Source organism: Gallinula chloropus, assembly GCF_964237585.1.
Source record: "Gallinula chloropus genome assembly, chromosome: 1".
Classification (NCBI taxonomy): domain Eukaryota; kingdom Metazoa; phylum Chordata; class Aves; order Gruiformes; family Rallidae; genus Gallinula; species Gallinula chloropus.
The window spans coordinates 82,566,008-82,586,002 of record NC_140085.1 but is presented as its reverse complement, the minus strand read 5'-3'; the positions used below and the strand labels follow the sequence as shown (position 1 = coordinate 82,586,002).

The 19,995-nt window shown below is 51.0% G+C and overlaps 1 protein-coding gene across 1 annotated transcript in view; it reads right to left on the bottom strand.

Annotated features, from left to right (window-relative positions):
* Nucleotides 1–11,637, bottom strand: part of LOC311205118 (sodium- and chloride-dependent betaine transporter-like) — a 40,181-nt gene extending 28,544 nt beyond the window's left edge. The window contains exons 1-2 of the mRNA XM_084279409.1: nt 11,497–11,637; nt 2,774–2,970 (exon numbers count right to left, since the gene is read on the bottom strand). Coding sequence (XP_084135535.1) covers nt 2,774–2,966 — 193 coding nt within the window. The 5' untranslated portion in view covers nt 2,967–2,970; nt 11,497–11,637. The remainder of the gene's footprint in view (nt 1–2,773; nt 2,971–11,496) is intronic.
* Nucleotides 11,638–19,995: the final 8,358 nt, after the last annotated feature.

Here is a 19,995-nt window from a genome sequence, read left to right as displayed (position 1 = left end):
AAAAAATGTCCTGTTCAGCTGTCTGAACCCTTTTTCCTTCTTTTTGGTTCTGCTGCCAAACCCAATATTTTTGCTGTTCTGCTCAAAACTGTTCCTGAGATCTCATTTTCACTGCTGACCTTTCTTCTATCACCTCACAGCCTTCCTCACCATCCTTAGCATAGGCTTTCACACTTTTGCTCCCCTCCAAATAGGTCAAGGCCAATGCATTCCTAGCTGGAACAGCTGCCAAGGTCTTGCCACCAGTGCCTGGAGAGCATCTCTGCTGCTTGCAACCAAAATGAGGCCCCCTTCTCACCCAAGCCAAACCCTGTCCCCCAGGCCTTATCCTTCCCTGCCAGCACAGGCATTCACACTGAAATTCCTTCGTATGACAGTTAGCAACTAGGAACACTACCCCTTTTTGTCAAGCCAACAATGTTGGAACAACAAGCAACATCCAAATTTCCCCTAAACACAGCTGTGCTGTAGCTGTGGGGACCTGGGGCCTGAGGGAAGGAGGTGGGCTCGCAGGATTGGTCCAAGTTTGCAGAGCAGGGAATGGGAACTGCGTGTGTTGAGCAAGAGGCAGCTGCTGCTTTCGGTGCTGTGAGGCATCTACCTGTACGCCACATCTGCAAGGCAGTTTTATTATCCCACACAGAGATGAGCCTTTCAGCAGGTCTCAGACACTGTCTTCTGATACCATTTGTCCCAGAGGTTGTTCAACTGTGATCTCTGAGTAATGAGGCCTTTCTGACGCCTCGATTGTATTGTCTCGCTTAACCATCCCAGAGCAAGTTACCAGCTGAAACTCCAGTTAAGTTCTCCTCCCTTGGTTTGATGTTCCACTGGAGGAGACTCATCCCTGAGAAGGTCCCCCCAGAAATATACCCTCTTTCCTTATGAGCCAATAACAAGTTGAGGATGCTAAGCAATTAGATCAAATTTGAAAGTGCTAAGTTTATACTTGGTCACTTTACAGCAAGTTGGAACAATTGTCTCTATGACATCTGTCCTTACAGTTTCCTAACCGTCTCACTACATCCCAAGGTGAAGAAAGGTGAGAGGACAGATGTCTCTAGTTTGGAGGAGTAGGGAGGCAGGACAGGGACACAGGATTTATAGGTGGAAAATGTATTTTTTGCAATTTCAGGAGCTTTTCCAATGTTGAGAGTCTATTTGAGTGTCACAGGAATGAAAGTGCCTTGTCCCATACTAGTCAGTCATCTGGTTCCCTAGAGCCCTAGATAGAGAAATGTACCTTCTACAGTAGCAGCATACTTCCTGCAAAGGTGCACAAGCTGTGAAGGAAGGACACTCCCATCCTAATCTTTCCCAAGCCTAGCCTTTTTGGCCTCTAAATCACAGCCATAGGTAATCCATAGTAGTTAAATGTAACACACACACACACAAAGTTATTCAATAGATACCTAAAATGAACCAAAGTAGTCTTTTCACTTACACAAATTAGCATACAAATTGCAAGGCCTACTGAACCGGGTACCACAGGCATAAATTATGCAAAGATATCATCCGAGGTCAGGAAGAAATTCTCCATGCAAACACCATGGCTTCTCTATCAGAGCGTCGCTGCAGAATGAGCTGTTCAATCAGACACACCGTGGTGTTTACCAACCCGTGCTGGTCTGACTTGCTTTTGGTGCCTCCAGTGCCAACCATCAAAACCTCAGAAAAAGAGACTGGGGAATCTGCTAAAAACCATCCCAGGTTCAAGAAAAATTCAGCTCCATTTTCTTTAACTGTCCTATTATCCAACCCCCTTTTGGTTCAGATGAGAGAGTCTACTGACTCCAGCTTGATTTGGATAAACTTCAGTAACAGCACAGGGGACAAGAATTTGGTAATCTGGGGGTGCACTACAGCTGAATCACTCATTCATTGTTAAAAGCTCACAGCACCTTGTGAAATAAAGGCCTTTGTGCAGAGAAAGGAAGTTTAAATTGGGGGATAAAGGGGGGGAAAATGCAAGTCTCAGAGTGTTATTTCAAGGCGTCTCTAGAGAACAAGAACAAAAGAGGTGTTATTGCTGTGTTTGACATGTAATTTAATATTCCTCCTTTTCTTTTATAAAGTTAGATTTTGATTCACCAAGAAAAGTTAGTGACAGTCAATTATTCCCTTCCTCTTTCCCAGTTTCGTTTTATTGTTATGAGAAAGTTTAATTTTTAATCACGTAATGATCTTGTTGCAGTGTCATTGGAAAAGGAGAGTCATGCAGGAAACAAAAGGGGATGGGAACGAACTCTTCCTGGGGATGGGTTTCCTTAGCAGTGGGTTGACCACTGGGAGAAGTGTTCATGGGGAAGTGATAGCAATGTCCTTCTAGGAGGTATCAGGTCTTGGCAAGGATACCAGCACCATCAAAGCCTTTCCTCCTCTGTAACAAGGGCCTGAGAGAGGTGACACTGACATTGGGAAAAGGGAATTATATAGGACGAGGTTGCTGATGGCTTTCTGATCACTCACAGGGTTTGATGGTTTCTCAAGACCACCTGTTTCTCAAGATGTCCAAGAGCCTTTAAGAGTTACTAAAGTTCAATTCAGCATCCAAACTTGGGAGAGCTGCTTTGAGAAGCTGTACTTTCTGGGGAGCTGGATTCACAGCTCAGTGTTTATTCTTCCTGGTTTTGGCAGGAGCTAACTTGCTGGTAGAATCAATAAGGAAGTGCACATGGGGGCACATGAGGTGTAGCAAAAATGTATCCAGGCACACACGTGTCTCTTGTCATGCCTAGAGACCTAGGTCGACTTGTACATGCTGTGAACTTACCACCACCATTCTTGTAGCAAAGGTAGGGGAACCTCCACACATTACCCAGACCAATGATCTCCCCAGCCACAGACAGCACAAACTCCATTTTGCTACTCCACTCTCCTCTCTCTTCCATTTCTTCCTTTTTTATTTCTTCGGGAACCGCCATGGCCCCATTGGGCTCTTCTTCCTTGGCCACGGGTCTTGTCATGGCTCTGTGGGACAGAGGAAGAAAAGATCACAGGACGTAGGAAGCTTCTGCATGACACGCTGATGGGAAGAGGAGGAAGGGGACCAGTCACCACAATGGATGGGTTTTAGTATCGCCGTGAGGTTTTCTCGCCTGACGGGAAATGTCTCCTTTAGCGTCAGCACAAAGCGTTTTTCCCCAGGTTACGCCTGTGGAACAGAAAGTCTATGCTGAAGGGACAGAGGAGAGGTCACTGCTCAGGTGAGATGGGACCATCTGCACCACCCCTTCACCGAGTTCACCCCCGAATTCACCCTTCTTTCCCACAGCCCCTGTTCTTGTCCTTCCCAGACCACCAGCTTTAGTGTATCTCCATCCACCCTTCCATGCCCTGGCTAAATGTTCTGCATCTCCATTGTTGCTGGAAACTTGGACCAGACCTTGGAAACAGCTGTTCAGAGGAAGAAAGAAGGACCTGGAGCTGAAGCAGGGCACAGGAGCGAAGTCATTTAATTAGCAGGCTAATTCAAATCCAACCAAAATTCACACAAATTAGAATGAAACTTTTTAGCAACATTTTCATTATGAGAAAAAAAATGAAGTGTGAAGAGAGAAAGAAAGCTCCCTTTAACTTAGCTGAGAGAATTCTCCTCAAATCTTTGCTCTAATGAGTTACCTGAGGTAGGGATGCAGATGCAAGTCCAGCCAGAAAGCACAGACCTAACACAAGCAGGGCGGCTGATGAACTAATCCAGGGAAGTCCTAACTCAAGCAAGATCTCACTGGTGGTGTGACTGAGCAGAAGTTAGCCTTTGAAGAGGTGACCGGTATCAGCAAGGGATACACATCTCCACACTGAGTGTAGGAAACTACACTGGAAACAAGCCTCTCCAAAGCACCAGCATCTCTGCTTCCACTCCCACCAGCTGAGAGTGCTAAGAAATCAGGGCTTTGTTCATTCACATTCATCTACAGATTAGGTTCGCTGGTGGTTTATTAGGTTCCTTGAAGAGCACATCTATGATTTCTCCCATGCCTCTTAAGGTGGCATCCCCATGTCCAGGGAGCAGCCAGGACATCAATCTATCACCCATACTACTTTTCCGCAGCATCCACATCTGCCCTGCACCACTTCAGCTTGCTCACTCCCAGGCAAAGTCTCAGCATGGTTCTGGAGGCAGCTCAGGCCAGGGACCTCTCCCAGTCAGCCAGTTGGTGGTGAGCAAGACCTCATCACCCTTGATTACAGGGCCACCAAACCTACCCATTGACCTTTTGCACCATGATGGTGCACGAGGACCATGATGACAAACTTCCCTCCCTCCTTGTGCCTAGTCTCCCTCTAGTCTAGCATGAGGGTATGAGCCATCTCATGGAGAGCAGGGAATACCAGGACAGTCTGATATAACTGAGAATAAGAGAAGTGTAGTCCAACGGACTAGAAATAACATGGCACTTGTTTTGGTGTGGTTTTCAATGAGGCAGGGAGGAAACAGGTGCGGGACCTGGTTGGCTATGTTTGCACTTACTCCCCACAAGACAGCATCACGATCATGGTGTCTCATTTGCTTCTGTAAATCACCCAGTGCAAACGAAATGATTTCCTAAATACTAACCCCCTGGATATACCAGGGCCTGGGGCAAAGAAAGATGCTTGCATATGAAAAGACAACTTGTCCTGAATGTTTATAGCAAAGCAAGCCAGTTTTTTGGCACAAGGCATGTTTTCTCCCTCTGTCATTCAAGTAAAGAAAGGAAAACAGGTCTCACAATTGCACCAATTGCTCTCTAAATGCCCTGGGCAACAACAATCTTTGTCATCCCACCCCGCCCCCATCTGCCTTTATGCTGAAGGGTCCATCCGATTCCCTTGGAAATAAGCAGATTTCCATGGATGCTGCAGAGGGATGAGTCCCATGCAAAGCATTAACACTGCCTTTAGTAAGAGTAGCTGCAGCAAGAAGAGGGGAGCATAAACAGCAGAGGAGGGCAGTCAGGGATCAGTGAAGACCATCTTCCAGGTTATCTAGCTGCCTCTTCGCAAACTTTGCAGAAAAGATTCTGATCCCCTTGAGAGTTTTTTAGAATTATTTCCAGCAAGGGCTTATATATGGGCAGTGTTCAAGGTATCACAGCACCACAGTGGGCACAACCAGTTTCAGTGTCAAATGCAGATGCACCAGAGCACCAAGGAAGCATTCTCCCTTCTCCCACCCCCCTGCCCCGCCAGCCCCTGCCCTATATAGTCCATATGCTGGAAAACACCTATTTACTGCTTTATTCTTTTATGGATCACATTGCTTTGGCAGGGGGGTTGGACTTGATGATCTCTGGAGGTCCCTTCCCAACCCCTACAATTCTGTGAATCCGTGCCCCAAACCAATAGAGAAGTGAGGCACATGTGGATGTACAAAGGAGTGTGAACTGAAGCAGTCTTCTAACAGCTCATACAAACCTCTAACCCAACATTTAAAGAAGGTGCTGCAACCCAGAAATCAAGGCACAGCATCAAATGCTGCCTGGTACAGAGCTAGCAGCTCTGGAGCTCACCAACAGCTCACCAACACAGAGGACCTTTCAGTCCTGGCTTGGTCCCCCTCACTTAGCTCTCCTGCTGGGTTGGATCAGGAGATGGAAACATCAGGTCCTCCTGCTAGTCTTTTCTCAGGTCCTGAAGCCCAGGCAAGGCCCTTTTCCCCACTGCCTGCTCGCAGCAAGGCCTGCCAGCTGGCTAATCAGTTCATTCAGATGCTGCAGCACAGCCTCCTCATCTCCGAGAGGAGCAGAGCTCCACGCAGTCAAATGTGAGAGAAAAAATAACACATACTTAATGAAACCTGTTTGATCTGTCACAGTCCTTGGCACGTTCCAATTTGCTGCAGTCCAGGGCACATTATCAAGTACAATGACGCTTAAGTCTGGGCTTATTGGGGATGTCATGAGAAGCTGACAGGAGAGAGCTTAGCTAATTCCTTGATTTTATTTTTTTAATGCAAAGTGGCTCCAAGAGCCAGCCTATTCCTACTAATATTTGTGTTTTACCTGTTCTTGTGTTAGCCCTGTTTCACACATGGAAGCTCGGGAAGATCACATCAGGGAGTCACCTCCCCTCACCTAACCCCAGGAGGGGAATGCTCTGAGTGCCAGCCCACAGCCTCATCCCTGTCACCAGCCTCCACCCAGGAACACCTGACTCTGCATCTGCCCTCTGACTCCTGAATAGGACAACTGAAAGGGTAGAAGCTGTGACGCTGCAATGGGGAACAGGGCTGGGACAAATACAAGCAAGCGGGGGGGGATACAGTACTTGAGGCTTCATTTTCCACCTTTTTAAAATAAATAAGGAAAGCACCCTAGTTATGGAATCAAACCTTTTCAACTGGGAGCAGGTGGTAGATTAAACAGGTGTACAAAGTTTTGGCCTTTTGTGGCACAAGCTTCAGCTTCTCCTTCCCAGACAGAGAGCCTTACCCATCCCCACCACTTCCCTCTCCGCTCTCCCTGCTGTTTCTATGAGAAAGCCTATTCACTCACCTCCTGGCTCTTTTCCTGAACATCTAATCCTACTGTGCCCCTGCCCTATATGTTCTCAGGCCAGATGGGGACTCAAATAACTTCTTGTTTCCAGCTAGGAACAATTTGGCTCTCCCACAGCAGCCACAGCATCCCACTGTGTTACATCCTCCCCAACAGGCAGACGTTTTCTTCTCCCTTTGGATTCCCCTCTCCTTAACACACAAGTTTGGAGAAAAGACTTTGGCCCTCACTGCCTGCCTGCACTTTTTGTGCTGTTCCTACACCGAAGCTCAGAGAAAAATCTTCTAACTCCTTCATTCCCAGCCTCTTTTTTCCCACTGTCACAAAGGGTTTTTTCAGCTGTTAAGACACAACCTGGCACAGTCTACAATCTAACCCTGCCCTCTGACCTCACCAGACTCTTCTAGAGGTTCCCTTGCTCCAGTTTCACCCCTCAGCACTGAGAAGGTGCCTTCTTCCAGGCCTGGAGTACCCTTTGCAGATGTCATCTTCCCATGGAGAGGAGAGGGCTACCTCTGTTCCCAGTGCAATGTCAGCTCCATGTGAAATGGTACTGGGCTTGGTGCACAGAGGCAGGCACTTCTTTCCCCAAAGGATTTATTATACTGGGAAAATAAGAATACACCTGGATTCCCCCAAGCACTGGAAACAAAGCAGGAAATATGCAGGCAGACCACATAACACAAACACAGACCACACCAACAAATTCCCTTCTTCAGTATTTGAATGAGATAGCCCAGTCCCTTTGGTCACAAATTTTGGGCTGTTTGTCCCACACCTACCAGCACGGGATCCTTTAGGTATGGCCACAAAAAGCAAGAAAAGCCAAGGACACCTCTGAAGCGTGTGAAGACCCACCACCAGTTGGGTCTGATGTGTCAAACACAGGCTGCCGAGATGCAGGAGAAGAACATTTGTTGGTTTTATTTGGGGACAAGCTTTGACTTGGGAGGGGCGGGCAGGAGTCAGAAAAATAAGAGAATTAAATAAAGCATCCTTTGAAGGCAAAACATGGTGGCATCCTCAGCCCCTCCCAGGGGAAAAAAAGGCTTATTTGGGGCTTCTCAGGTGAGACAAGGAACAAGAGAGATAAGAGAGAGGGGAGAGAAGCCACCTGGAGTTCAGGCACCAGAGGTGCCTGAGAGATTTTAGAGATTTTTCTAAACCTTTTTTTCACTCAAATTTACTGCCTGTTCCCGACTGCCATCACACAAGAGCTCCTACTGCTGGGAAGTTAACATCCTCTGTCTGACCTCTTCTGCTGTTTTATCTTAAGGCAAATGAGAGGAGGACACTCTCAAGAGCAAACAGTGAAACAGAGCGAGCAGAGATGTCATTATAAAGCAGCTGATAACAGGAATTGGAGGAAGCACAGCGTTAAAGCACCTTTAGATGCTTGTAAGTGCTGCCTGAGCCACAGAAGGCAGTCGCAGGTGACACTGCAGGCAGCTGCACTGCATTTATATTTCTTGGTTTCATTTTGAAACAAGCAGCAGCCGAGCACGCAAACTGTAGTTTCAGGTGGGGAGGGAGGAATCTGAAAGCCGGCAGGCTGGGCTGTGTTACAAGAGGACACAGAACATTCTCTGGTTGCACAACGCGAGCCAGGAGTTAGTCAGCAGCTGAAATCCTGTGTTGCATTTTGATTGCAGGAGGGGGGGTGGCTGTAGGAGCAGAGGCAGAAAATGAGGGCTCAGTGAGGAAAAGCAAAGCCGAGGTACGGCTTAAGGAACAAACCCGCTGAGATTGGTGCGTGGGGGCTGCTACTGGAATAGGTATCTGCACGGTGGACAGGAAAATATTAGCAGTAGAAATAAGTGCTTTCCAGCCTGCCTAAGAGCAGCTACGTGAGTGGGGATGGCTGCTTCAGCCACAGCAGCCTCCAAACCTGAATGCTGCTGGAGAATGGCTCACTCCAGCCGCAAAAAGGAGAGAGGCAAGGAAAGATGTAGCAAGAGAAAAACTGATCAACTCCAGGACAGCAGTCAAAATTAAAATGCCTTTCCTTTCAAGCTCTTGAAAGCTAGTTGGCTTCTTACACCTTCTAATTAACTTCCAGGTTGTATGGGCTGCGGGGCATTCCCAAAGCATCTGTTCAGCAAGGTTCATGGGGCACAGGAGGCTGTCACAGGGATCAGATCCTGCTTACATTTTCTCCAACGTGGAGCACTGCTTCTGCAATCACTGAGTTTGCCACTTACTGACACCAGCAAGAGTGAGATAAGAAACTCCCGTGAGTTTACTAATGACATGTGCATCTGTGAAACAAGCTGCCAGGATTACAGAGCATCATCTTTCAGAGCACACAGCCCCAGCTCAGGAGAGGACCAAATGGCTCTTGCCCTGTCCTCTGCTGTCAGGACAGGAGAGCCTCCCCAGTATCTAACAGTGGGTGGACTTTCCTGAGGATCAGAGGCAAATCCCTTGCTAAAAACAGTGCAGGCTGCTGTTCTCGGTGCCAGCTCGGTCTCTGTTGGCATCCATCGCTGCTCTGAATTACAGAGACACAGAGGAGGTTTCTTACTTCAGCCTAGGAAAAAAAAACAAGACTAACTGATGAAGTCCATAAATGGGCCATAAATATGATCAGAAACCAGCCTTTGCACCAACCAGATGCTCTCAAGGGCTCGCAGTCTGGTTGTACCCACTGCCACAGAGCAGGAGGTCCAGTAGCACACAACAGCGACGGCAGACCTACCTTTCTGTCCACAGCAACAGGTCTCCCACGGGTGCAGAGACAGGCTGGCCCCAGCAGAGCCCCTAAAGCCATCCATCCCACCAGGCAGCTGCTCAGAGGTCCTTGCGCACAGCCAAGGCGTGGGGACAGTGTGGCTCCTGGCACTGGCTGGAGGAGCACCGTGGGTGAATGGCACAGAGGGTGAAACCACGCTGCAAACAAGGCGCAGCAGGGGCATGGCAGGGCAGTGACCTGCAGTGCAGCCTGGAGGTGTCCTACAGGGATAGGACAGAGTCCAAAGGAGGAGACACAGTGGCTACAGGGCTTCCACTTCACCAGGGAAGCAAAGGCACGGTGCAAGGCATGCTACACGACAGTCCTGGGGAGGGCAGGTGGAGCTGGGGAGGGAGGCTGACAGCCCCCAGCCCTGCAGCTCAGCCACCTGCTGCTGAGGCAGGTCAGCCTGAGGCTGGGAGCCAAGGGGTTAGGGAGGGGTGGGCAGCAAAGCAGCTACCCCTCTGCAGGTACATGTGTGCTTGCACAAAAAGCCTAACCTCTGCAGTGCTTAAAATCTGAACCTTGCAGTCACTTCCCAGGGGCTGCTGCCTTGGAGCAGGGGAGCAGAGGAGCCATCACAGCTAGTGTTCAATGTCTCCAAAAGCCTGTGGTTTGAATGCAGGAGAGCAGCATGGGGGATCTGGCACAGCACTGTTCTAGGCAACTCTAGCTAAACTCCCCCCAGGCAGAAACACCCCCTAAACTCCCTAAAGCGCAGCCTGGGGGCACTTGCTCTCAGTGTGGTGAGAAGCTGGGAGTATGGGAGAAGACAACTCAAGCAAAACTCTCCCAAAAGGCAGGTGAGGTTATGACATAACACTTTACCTTATGCCTCCCAGCAAGGAGGATGAGGGGAGCCGCTTATTTGGCGGAGCCCAGTGCTTCAGCACAGATGCGTGTGTGGCCACTGCAGTGCAGCACTGGGTAGGCTGCCCACATTGATCACACCCACACCAAGCTCCCTGTTGAGCCCTGCACAGGAAGCCCAGCACTCTGCATCCCGCTCAGGTGCAGGATGGAGATCTACTTGGCATACCCTGGGCAGGCTCAGCCCTCTTGAGTTGGTGCACAGGACAAGGCATGTCAGGTGAGATTGGGACAGGCAGGGGCACGTGCAGACTATGACTCTAGCAGCACGTAACCCCTTCCTAGCAGCGCCTGCTGTGACACTGAATTGCAACGCAATAGCTCTACATCATGCCCGCACCCTCCAAGAGGCAGGGTATCTGCACTCCCACCTGGGGCACCAAAATTTTCCTATTACCCTGCCCAGGAGCATGGGCAGGTAGGAGATGTGGCACGGGGCTTGTTAGCTTGCCCTCTGCAAGGACATCTGTGCCCATAAATCCAGAAAGGTTGGGCTGTTGCAGAGCTGCAAAGGGCAGGTCCAAGGTTCAGCCTCTCATATCAGCAGCTGTCACAGAGGAAAAACTGGGGCAATAGCATTTCCAGTGGCGTTGGATGAAAGCCCTGGTTAGTAGTGATTACTTTAAAAGTGCTGTTGATTTAAGGAGACACAGATCAGGTGTTATGAAACCCCCATGCATTCTGCCTGGCTTTGTTCACAAATATGCCCACAGATGCCCACTTTAGCACATGCACAGACTGTGCTGCCTCCTTGCCTCACCCATACGCTGGAACAAGTTTGATGACGCTTCTGAGACAAGAAGAAGGAGGAACATGCACCTAGGCACACCTTTTAGAGCTGCAGCCCACAAAGTCAGTGCGCCAGGGACAGCACCTCTGCAGGCCAGCACAGGAGGAGGGAGTCACTCCCTCGTGTTTGCAGGAGCTGAAACACCTACAGCCTACCTCACTCCTAACACATTTCCTGTACTTGTTATTACTAAGTAATCACCACCGTTCATCCCCATCCTGATCCGGCCCACTCTCATCTTCTCAGTCTTTCTGCTTAGTCCTTTTCTTTCTCTCCCTGGTGCTGCAACCTTCAGTACCCATCCTTCAGGCAACCCTTTGCTCTGCAGCTTCCTGGCAGGCCCCCAGCATCATCGCTGTCTGCCCTCTCTTGTAAGAGCCATTGAAAGAAAAACCTCTTCATTGGGCTGACCAAAACATTATTTACCCCCCATCCTCCAGCACTCTCTTCCTTTGCTTGATGTTGGGAAGCTTTTCCCCTTGCAGATTTGCTGGCCCACACCCCAGAGCACAGCAGGCAGCTGGCGTACCGCAGCTGGCTACAGACGGACCAGAGACACCATCACACCCGGTGTGATGTGCACATGCAGCTAGTTCAGCTCAACAAGCAAACACCCAACTCACCTGAACCCGGCACGGGTCTCCTCCAGGCAAGCCTGTCCGGTCCTGTCCCACTGGAGTCCAAGGCAGGGAACGCACTGAGTGCCAAAGAGACACAAGAAGAATTAAAGCAAAGATTCTCCTCTCTCCTCCTCCCGTCCCTCCTCCTCCACCAGCTCTCCCCACCAAACTATCACTCAGCTCACATGTGGGTGGTGGGACGGCAGGAAGGGAGGTGCATTGGGCGGGAGAACTTTCTCCCCAGCTCCCTTACAACATACACCTCTCCAGACCTTGAACTGCAGCCCTGACAGCAAAGTGAGAAAAGAAAGCAGCCACGGTCAAGCCAGGTCCTCTCAACCTCAGGAAGAGAGAGCTCATCCCTTGCCAAGCCTGCTGCCCAGCCCAGGATGGCTGCAACACACCCTGACTCTGGGGTGTTGGTCTGGGGCTGTAACAATTTAGTGGGAGAATAGCATCCCTTAAAATCCTCCTGCAAATGTACAGAATAAGTTGTCTCCATCTCCAGGGACCATTCCATTAAACCTGCTTCAGGGCCCAGGCCTGAAGCTCACCAACACCATCAGGCAGACAGTGCAAAAGGCAGAAAGTGGGTGGGGAGGGAGGGGGGTGTTTGTTGTGGGCTCACACAGACCCCTCCATGCCTGTGCCACACACTGCAAGCACCAATACAGCTCAGGGGAGAGCTCTGTCAGCCCACAGAGATACTGCTGGAGTGTTTATTGTTACAGTGCCTGTGCTTGCTTGGAAGTGAGCAATCCCACTTTGCCTCTGTCCTGGCAGCTCTTTGTATCCACCTCAGTTCCAGGGCTTCTCCTGACCAGTGCCAGCAGCAGGCATTCTGGTTATGTCCTTCAGCTCCTTTTTTTCTTTTTTTAATGTTAGGTTTAATGCTAGGGCTGTTTTGTCTTTTGCTTTGTTGGGTAATGTGCCTGCCAAATCCCGACTGACCTTTTCACAAACCCACGTGGTCAAGCCACAGCAGCACGTGAGAGGGAAGGTAGGACACATCCAGCACATGCTCCAGTTCGCCCGCCTGTGTCAGAGCTCACAGGATGAGCATCCCCTGGCACCCTCAGTGGAAAACCTGGGAGCTGACAAAAGCCCTCATCACCACAGAGTGGGGAAGCGGTAGGTTTACGTGCCTGCACACTATATTGAGGTCATTTGTAACGCTGTCTCAAAAAACTCCTCCATGGGTGCCAGAAGGTGGTGAATCAGATCACATTAGAGCATGCCAGAGTGCCCTGGGGACAAGCAATGCTGGGGACGTGCATGAAGGGAACCACCTCTGTCCTGGCAGGATGCTCAGGACAAAGCACTGGAGGCAGTAGGAAAAAACATCTCCTACTTTGGGGGTGTTTACTACCTCAGTTGACACTGTGAGAGAGCCCACGCTTCTGGGCAGTGCGAAGAAGGGGCAGAGCAGCTCAGCGTGAGCACTGGGGGACATCCCCGGGGCTGGGGAGCTCAAAGCCAGCACAGTGCTGCCCCAGAGGTCCCAGTTGGGCAACGGGGCCATGGGCTGGGGTGGCAGCTGGAGCAGGCATTGCCTCTTCACAGGCAGCCAAAGACAACACACAGCATCCTGTTTCCAGGATTAAATTGTCCAAGTGTGCCATTTTTCAAAGCCCTGGCTTTCACCTACCATTTGGGGTAGCTAACTGGATTGATCCCATCCCCAAAGAAATACAGGCTGAATCTTCCCTAGCACGGACTGGGATCAATGTCAGAGGGGCCAGGCTCCATCATCTGCCTTTTGGGGGCTATAGCTGAAGTCCTGAAAGACTCTGAGGGGAACATCATGTGCTGGTTACACAGTGCAGGCACTGCGCTGCCTCTGGCCCTGCCAGTGGGGGACGGTGCTACTGCATGTCCTGCCAGGGAGGACTGGTATGGCCCAGCACAGAGAGGGGAAAAAGCGCAATAGAGGTTATCCAGATACGAAAAGGGCATTGAGATAAGCCTAGGTAAGCAGAGATGACCTAAAAACTTGATTTATCCATACTGAAGTGTTTCACAGGAACATCACAGGGTTAGTTCCAAACCCGTAGATGAGAAATGACCTGTGACATTAAGGTAAAACAAGAAGAAAGTCAACCTAAATGAAAACTTTATCCAGCAATGCGTGAAAATCATTCTCTGGCAGGAAAAAAAAGGCTACTGTTCCTGCTCTCCAGCCCACAGGGTACCAGAAGTTACACCCAGGCTTCAGAATTTCCCACCCGGCAATAATTCACTGTGTTTTTAAATCCTGCTGTGGGCACAGGGCACCTTCATCCCCTCAGGGCAGCCTCCATAGGAGGGATTGCACTGGTGCCACGGTGCCTCCCAACCAGCTTAGCTATGGGGGTGCAGACTGTGCTCAGCCCCATCCCAGGAGAGGGTGACACACTTCCTGACCACTAATGGCCACCTTTTCTGGCAGAGAGAGCTTGGCTGCAGGTCTTCCCATGGCACAGGCTCCTCTCCTCTGCCACAGGGGCTAGCAGAGGGATACAGTGGCAAGACTCAAATTTCCCAGCAAGCCCAACAAGAGGAGCCACAGCCAAGGTTTGGCTGACACAAGGGACAGACACCATCAGGAATGAACCATGGAAGCTTCTGGCAGGGGTCCCCAGGAAACCCCAGGAAAGGTGCCTTGACACAGGTACGCAGAGGAAGCTGGAGGGGAGAAGTAGCAGAGCCCTTCTGGCAGCAGGGATGGTAAGAACATGGGTCAGGCTGCTCTTGAACACTCCATCCCCAAAAGGGAAACACCGCTTGTAAAGAATTCTGGAAACATTCACCCCTCCTTTGCAGCCCCTCCCCAGAGCTGGGATGTCCCCACTGTGTTTGGCACTTAGCAAAGGAAAGGATGGCAGCATCCAATTTCGCCAGCAGGAAACCCAAGACAAGAGGTAGCTCCATTGCTGTGCCCAAGGGGCAGCAGCCTTCTCCCCAGTAGGTCTTTCAAGCTGTAGGATGCTTCCCTGTCTAGGAGTCAGTGGGTTCACCCCACAGCCTACCCTGCCCAGTGACTGAGGTTTGGATGCCCTGCCATTCTCAGCCATTTTGAACCCACTGCCCCAAGGATCTGAGTTCCCCACACCGCTGAGCTCCCTGGGGAGCCACCTCAGGTCAGCAGGTCTGGGTGGGGCTGCCCCACTTACACACTGCATGCATAGGAGGAAGGGAAAGGCGCTGCTGTCCCACCACACAGAGGGTCCTACTCCCTCTGCAGCTGCCAGCTCAGAGCCTGCCACATGAGTTTCCATCCCTTCCTGTCAGCAGAGAGGAAAATGCTCCTCAAAGTGACCCTATGCCAGGCCCAGAGAGACTGGAGACCTGGACTTAGCTTGCTGGACCAGCCTTTTCCCTGATGGATAGCTAACCCCAACCTTGGAGACACCCTGCAGCTTCAGAAAGGTCTCCTCCTCACCACACCACTCACCAGCTGACAGTACACCCTTTGCCTCGCATTTTGTGTCCCCTTTTCTTTCCTCGGAGGACATGTTGGTTCTTCCTATCATTGCTGTCTCCCCACCACTTCCTCCCTTTCACCCAGCTCTGACACGCCTGCTGAAGTGCCAGGCTGGAGCAGCAGGCTGCCAACATCAGCCTGCACTAGGACCACGCTCCCCGGCAGCAGTGAGCCCCAGGACTCCCCATGATGCTTCCTCCCTCCACGAGCCAGCAAGAGGCAAGGCCTCAATCCAGAACGAGTCCCTTTCCACCCGCCCCAGCTGCTGGGAGTCTTTCACCATGACACCTTACGGGTGCATCCAAAACACACTCCTGCTTTCTAAAAGTTAGAGGCTGGGGGAGGTGGGCACTGGCTTTGGTGTTGGAGACATAGGAGCCTGCACCCCTGGCTGCCCCCCTTGCCAGGACACCTGTAGGAGAACCCACCACAGTCCTCGCTTGTCCAGACACCCCACCTTTTGAACCTGTGCTAACAAAATGGGAGAAACACTGGTGTCCCCACAGGCACAGCGCCGCTGCTCCTTCGCTTGGAACGTGCCCAGCTGACAGTGCTGTGCCTGCAGAGGAGCTTCCCCCAGGCACTCACATCATTCATTTTTTACGTTTACGGCTAATTCCTGCTTAAGTGTGCCTGTGACTTCCTGCAACAGCTTCACTGTAACTAAATCAGAAGTGAACATAACCAAAGTAACAAGAGCTAACGAGGCCCTACAGAACCATGATGGGCTCTGGCGGCAGCAGCACTGCTTCTGCGCTGGGCTCCCAGGGAAGAGGAGGCTGTTGGGAGCCTTCATCTTTACAAGTATGGATGGTGTGAGACATTCCTATTTCACAGCCTCCCCAGCTGGGGAGAGCATGAGGCAAGAGCAAACAGTTTAGGAGCCCAATGTCAACAATAAAAGTAGTTGGGGGGAGGATTAGTGATGCTGGGGAGACATCTATGGTCTAACAGTCTCTCTAAAAGCTGCATTGGCTGTTGATCAGAGACCAAGGAGGACCACAGAAGAAGAGCAGACAGATGACACATGGGTACATTTGCTCCTGCTCTCCCTCCCTGCTTCCTCAGGGCAGCTGAGCTTGTTGCTGTGGGAACACGTGTTGTGATGGCAAACACCTCCAGTGAAACAATACATGAGGATGCAAAGGACAAGGTTGTTCTGGGGGAAGAGAGAAGTGCATGTTACTACCCAAGGTTGTGACTCTGGACAGGTCAGATGGGCCAAGTCACTTCTCCGAAGTTATGACTTCCCAAATCCATTTAAGCACTCCTCTACACACACCTCCCTTACCTATGCCATGCAGATCTCCATCCTGCAGGCTGCTGACCACATTAGCAGACAAGGGCTCAGCTGAACACCCTGCAGGACACATATAACAGATTATTTGGGGACCCCTGTTTCGCAGGATAATGTATCCCACACAGTAAGATGTTACCCTTACTCTGTTCTCTCCATTTGTGGACAAGGGCCTGTCTTCTCCCAACACATACACCTTCATTGTCACCAAAACGTGCAGCACAGTTCATACAACAGGATCCATCAATAGCCACAGAAAACTGCCTTGTATATCACTAGTGGCAAAGCAAGAAGCACCTCTCAAGGCATCTGTTTGACTACATTGGGAGCCACACAGTTCAGGATGCTCCCCACCAGAGCAGATGCATCCTGCTCCACAGGTCCATGGGTCTGTCCCCAAGATCTGAAATCTCTTCCCTGCCTTGTGTGAGGCATCTCCATTCATGGAGGAGGAAGCTGAGACTCTTCCCCAGGCAACACAGATGCAAGCACAACAGTATGGGGAGAGCAAAGCCTGTTTTTTTGTGGACAGACAGATGGAAAGGCGAGTCACTCTTTCCAAGCACTAAAAATCTGTGGTAGAATCTCAGGGACTTTTTTTTTTTTTATGTGAACTTCTCATTTGAAATTAAAATAAAAACCAACCACCAACCAAAAAGAACCCAAAAAACCCAACAGAAACCCTAAAAAAAACAACCATAAAACCTGGGTCTTGAATCTCATCCCCATTTTCTGAGAAGTAATGGGTTGAAATCTCAGGCTAAATTGCAGATTTGGGATTCTGAAGGCGGGAGGTTTCCAACAACCACATATCTCCTGTCTAAAGAGACATCGGCATCTCCCCAGCTGGAGAAAGTATGAGCAGGGGTAAATTCCACAGACTGCAAGAAGTGGACTACTGGGCTGATCTTGAATGTAATGAAAAGAAAATCTCATTCACCATATTCCAAATACTGAAAAATCACTATATTCCACAATCACCATATTCTGCATTTTACAAAGCTTCCCTTCTAACCACGGGGTCTTTACTAAAAAGTCCTGTGAAAAATGCCATGCCTGGAAGTTTCAAATATATTCAGTTCAGATTTAGTCCATCAGCCTTCTCAATGAGCAATACAGAATATACTTGATTCTTATTTCAAGCCAGGCATCACAGGTTTCAATACTTTGTCTTAAAGTCCTATCAGAAAATAAATAAAAAAAAAAATGACATTTATTTAAGAATGACCAGCAAAACCTTTGGTTTTCTTGCTTATCAGAACTGCCTATCTCACCCAAAGCTTTACAGCAATTGGGTCATGCAGGAACACAGGCTTGTGAGGTTTCCTGGCTCATATATAACCAAATCAATAAACCACATGGCCAAAGCACTGGACACCAGAGTATTCTGAAACAAAGCAAATCACAAACCTTTCAGCAGAGTCCCACTTTGCCCACAACTATCTCCAAAATACGTGTGGTGCAGGAAGTCTGCTCAGCTGCACATAGGCAATTACTATTATTTTTATTAGGGTTAAAATATCTTCTCCATAGGCCAAACCTCTAATAGATATGACAGGAAAATGAAAGTATAATTCTGTTTAGGATTAGAATTACAGGACTGTCTGTTGCTGGAGCTTCTAATACAATTGATGCAAGAAGCCAACAAAAAACCCCTTCTGTATTGGATTCTCTGCTCATTTCTAGAAGTAATTTCTACCAGCCAGTATCCAAGTGGCAGAGCAGCTGGATGGCTCCATCCTCCATCGCACAGTGGTTCTCTCCTAAGAGGGACTTCTCCTGGGTTTGTAAGCTCTTTCCTGCCCTCAGCTCACAGAGGAGCACCAAGAAGTGCTGCAGTAGCTGGGGAATGGAGACCTCCGAGACTCTGAGGCTGTCCAGGAAAACAGTGACAGACGGTTCAGCCCTGACCTCCAGCTCCCCAGCCCTGTGTTTTCAGCACTCGCAGCCTTCTCCAGAAGCAGGGAGGGAAGTGTGCAGAATCCAGGGGCTGAAATTTTAAAGGAAGTGCAAGGATGACCCCTGCTTGCACATGCAGCCTAGCAAAGGTACCCATCTGCCCCAGAGCCTCTATGGAAAATAGGCTGGGAAAAGCGAAAACGGTCTGGAAATGAGATGAGGTTTCCACAGCCTCTCCGGAACAGAGCAAATGAAGCCCCAGAGGACCACAGATCAGCAGGATCTCCACCCCCGGAGCTTAAATCTGCGTGTTCACAGCCCTCCCAGCAGCAATCCCCTCTGTGCTTGGTGCTCTCCAGGCATTGTCAGAGGCGTTCAGTTCATGAACTGATCATGGGTCTGTTTCCCACCTCAGGCCACCAGGTTCCAACAACACCAAACTGGGGGAAAACGAGTCAAGCGAATCCAAGCCCAAGAGCTTGGCATCGCCTGGATATCTAAACCAGCGTGTGCCACAAACCAGGCCAGGGCCCCCCGCGGGAGGCTGCGGCCTGCGCAGGGCAGCTCAGCGCCGGGGAAGCGGCCGCTTAACCGTGACCCAGGCGAAATCTTCTCCCCGGCCCTACGGCTGGTGAGCAGGCAGCCACCGACCGTACTAGCAAAGCCACCCAGCTCGGAGGATCTTCGGTCCCTCTGCGAGGGTGCCCGCTGCCCCCGGCCCGCCCCGCCGGGACCCCGGCCCCGCGCCGCGGCGGCGGGTGAAGCCCTGGGGCCCCCTTGTGGCTAGTGGCGGGGACAGCTGCCTTGGCGGCCGCCCCCCCCCCGCCGCACCGCCGGCCTCGCACGCAGCGCGGTGCCCACCGGCGCCCACCCGCGTTTCGGGAAGCCGAGGGCCCCCGGCAGCTCGCTCGGCGCTGCCCGGGCTCCGGCTTCCTCAGGGTTTCCTGGGAACCGTCCAGCGTCCCGGGGCTGCGTGTCCTCTGGCTGCCCTCCCCGGCGGCTGGGGCTGCAGCGCTTCACACGCAAGTGGCTTGGGTTTATTTCCTTTCAACCCGAACAGCCCGTAAACAGGGGCCCTGTCTGCTGCCACAGCACCCAGATCCCGCTTCAAGCCGGCAGCCCCTCTTCCGCCTGCGGGAAAACCGGCTTGGGAGCACCTGGAAGGCAGTCAGCAGAGGGAAAAAGACCTGCAGGGAGGAGGGAGAGGCTCCTGGGATCCATCACCCACAGGAAAGGAAAGGCAACCCCACACGCTTCCCTCAGACCCTGAGAAGGGCCAGCCCAGTGACCCATCAGCCAGGCAGCCCTTCTGGCTGGGAGCTGGCAATGGCTCCAGCAGAAGGTGGCGTTGCGCTCTCTACTTCACCGAGGCCTGACACTCACAGGGGTGTCTGTTCCCTGTTTTCCTTCCCGCCCTAACCGAGCTGCCTCTCCTCTGGCCACCATCCCACATGGATGTGCCAGTGACGTAGATCCAGACCTGAGCGCCCAGCACAGCTCTGCTAACGCGTACCCCGCCTGATGCGCCACAAGCAAGGCACGCTGGTGAGACAAAACTGAGACAGAGCGGATCTAGAGGGGAAAATCAAGGGTTTAATGGAATGAATGGAGAAGCTCCCAAAGTCCACGCTGGAGCCACACCTCTGAGACTCAATGACACTCTCCACTTCAGGATCAGTCCTTCCTTTCTGACCACCAGAAGGCTGGGGATGCTCAGGAACACAGGTTCTTGGTCTGCCCCCTCAGTGCCCTCTCCAGACAGAGGATTAAGGTGCATTGCTAACTCCACGCAGACTATCTCCACAGCAGCCTCTTCCTCACCTCTTCAAATCTTCCAGGGAAG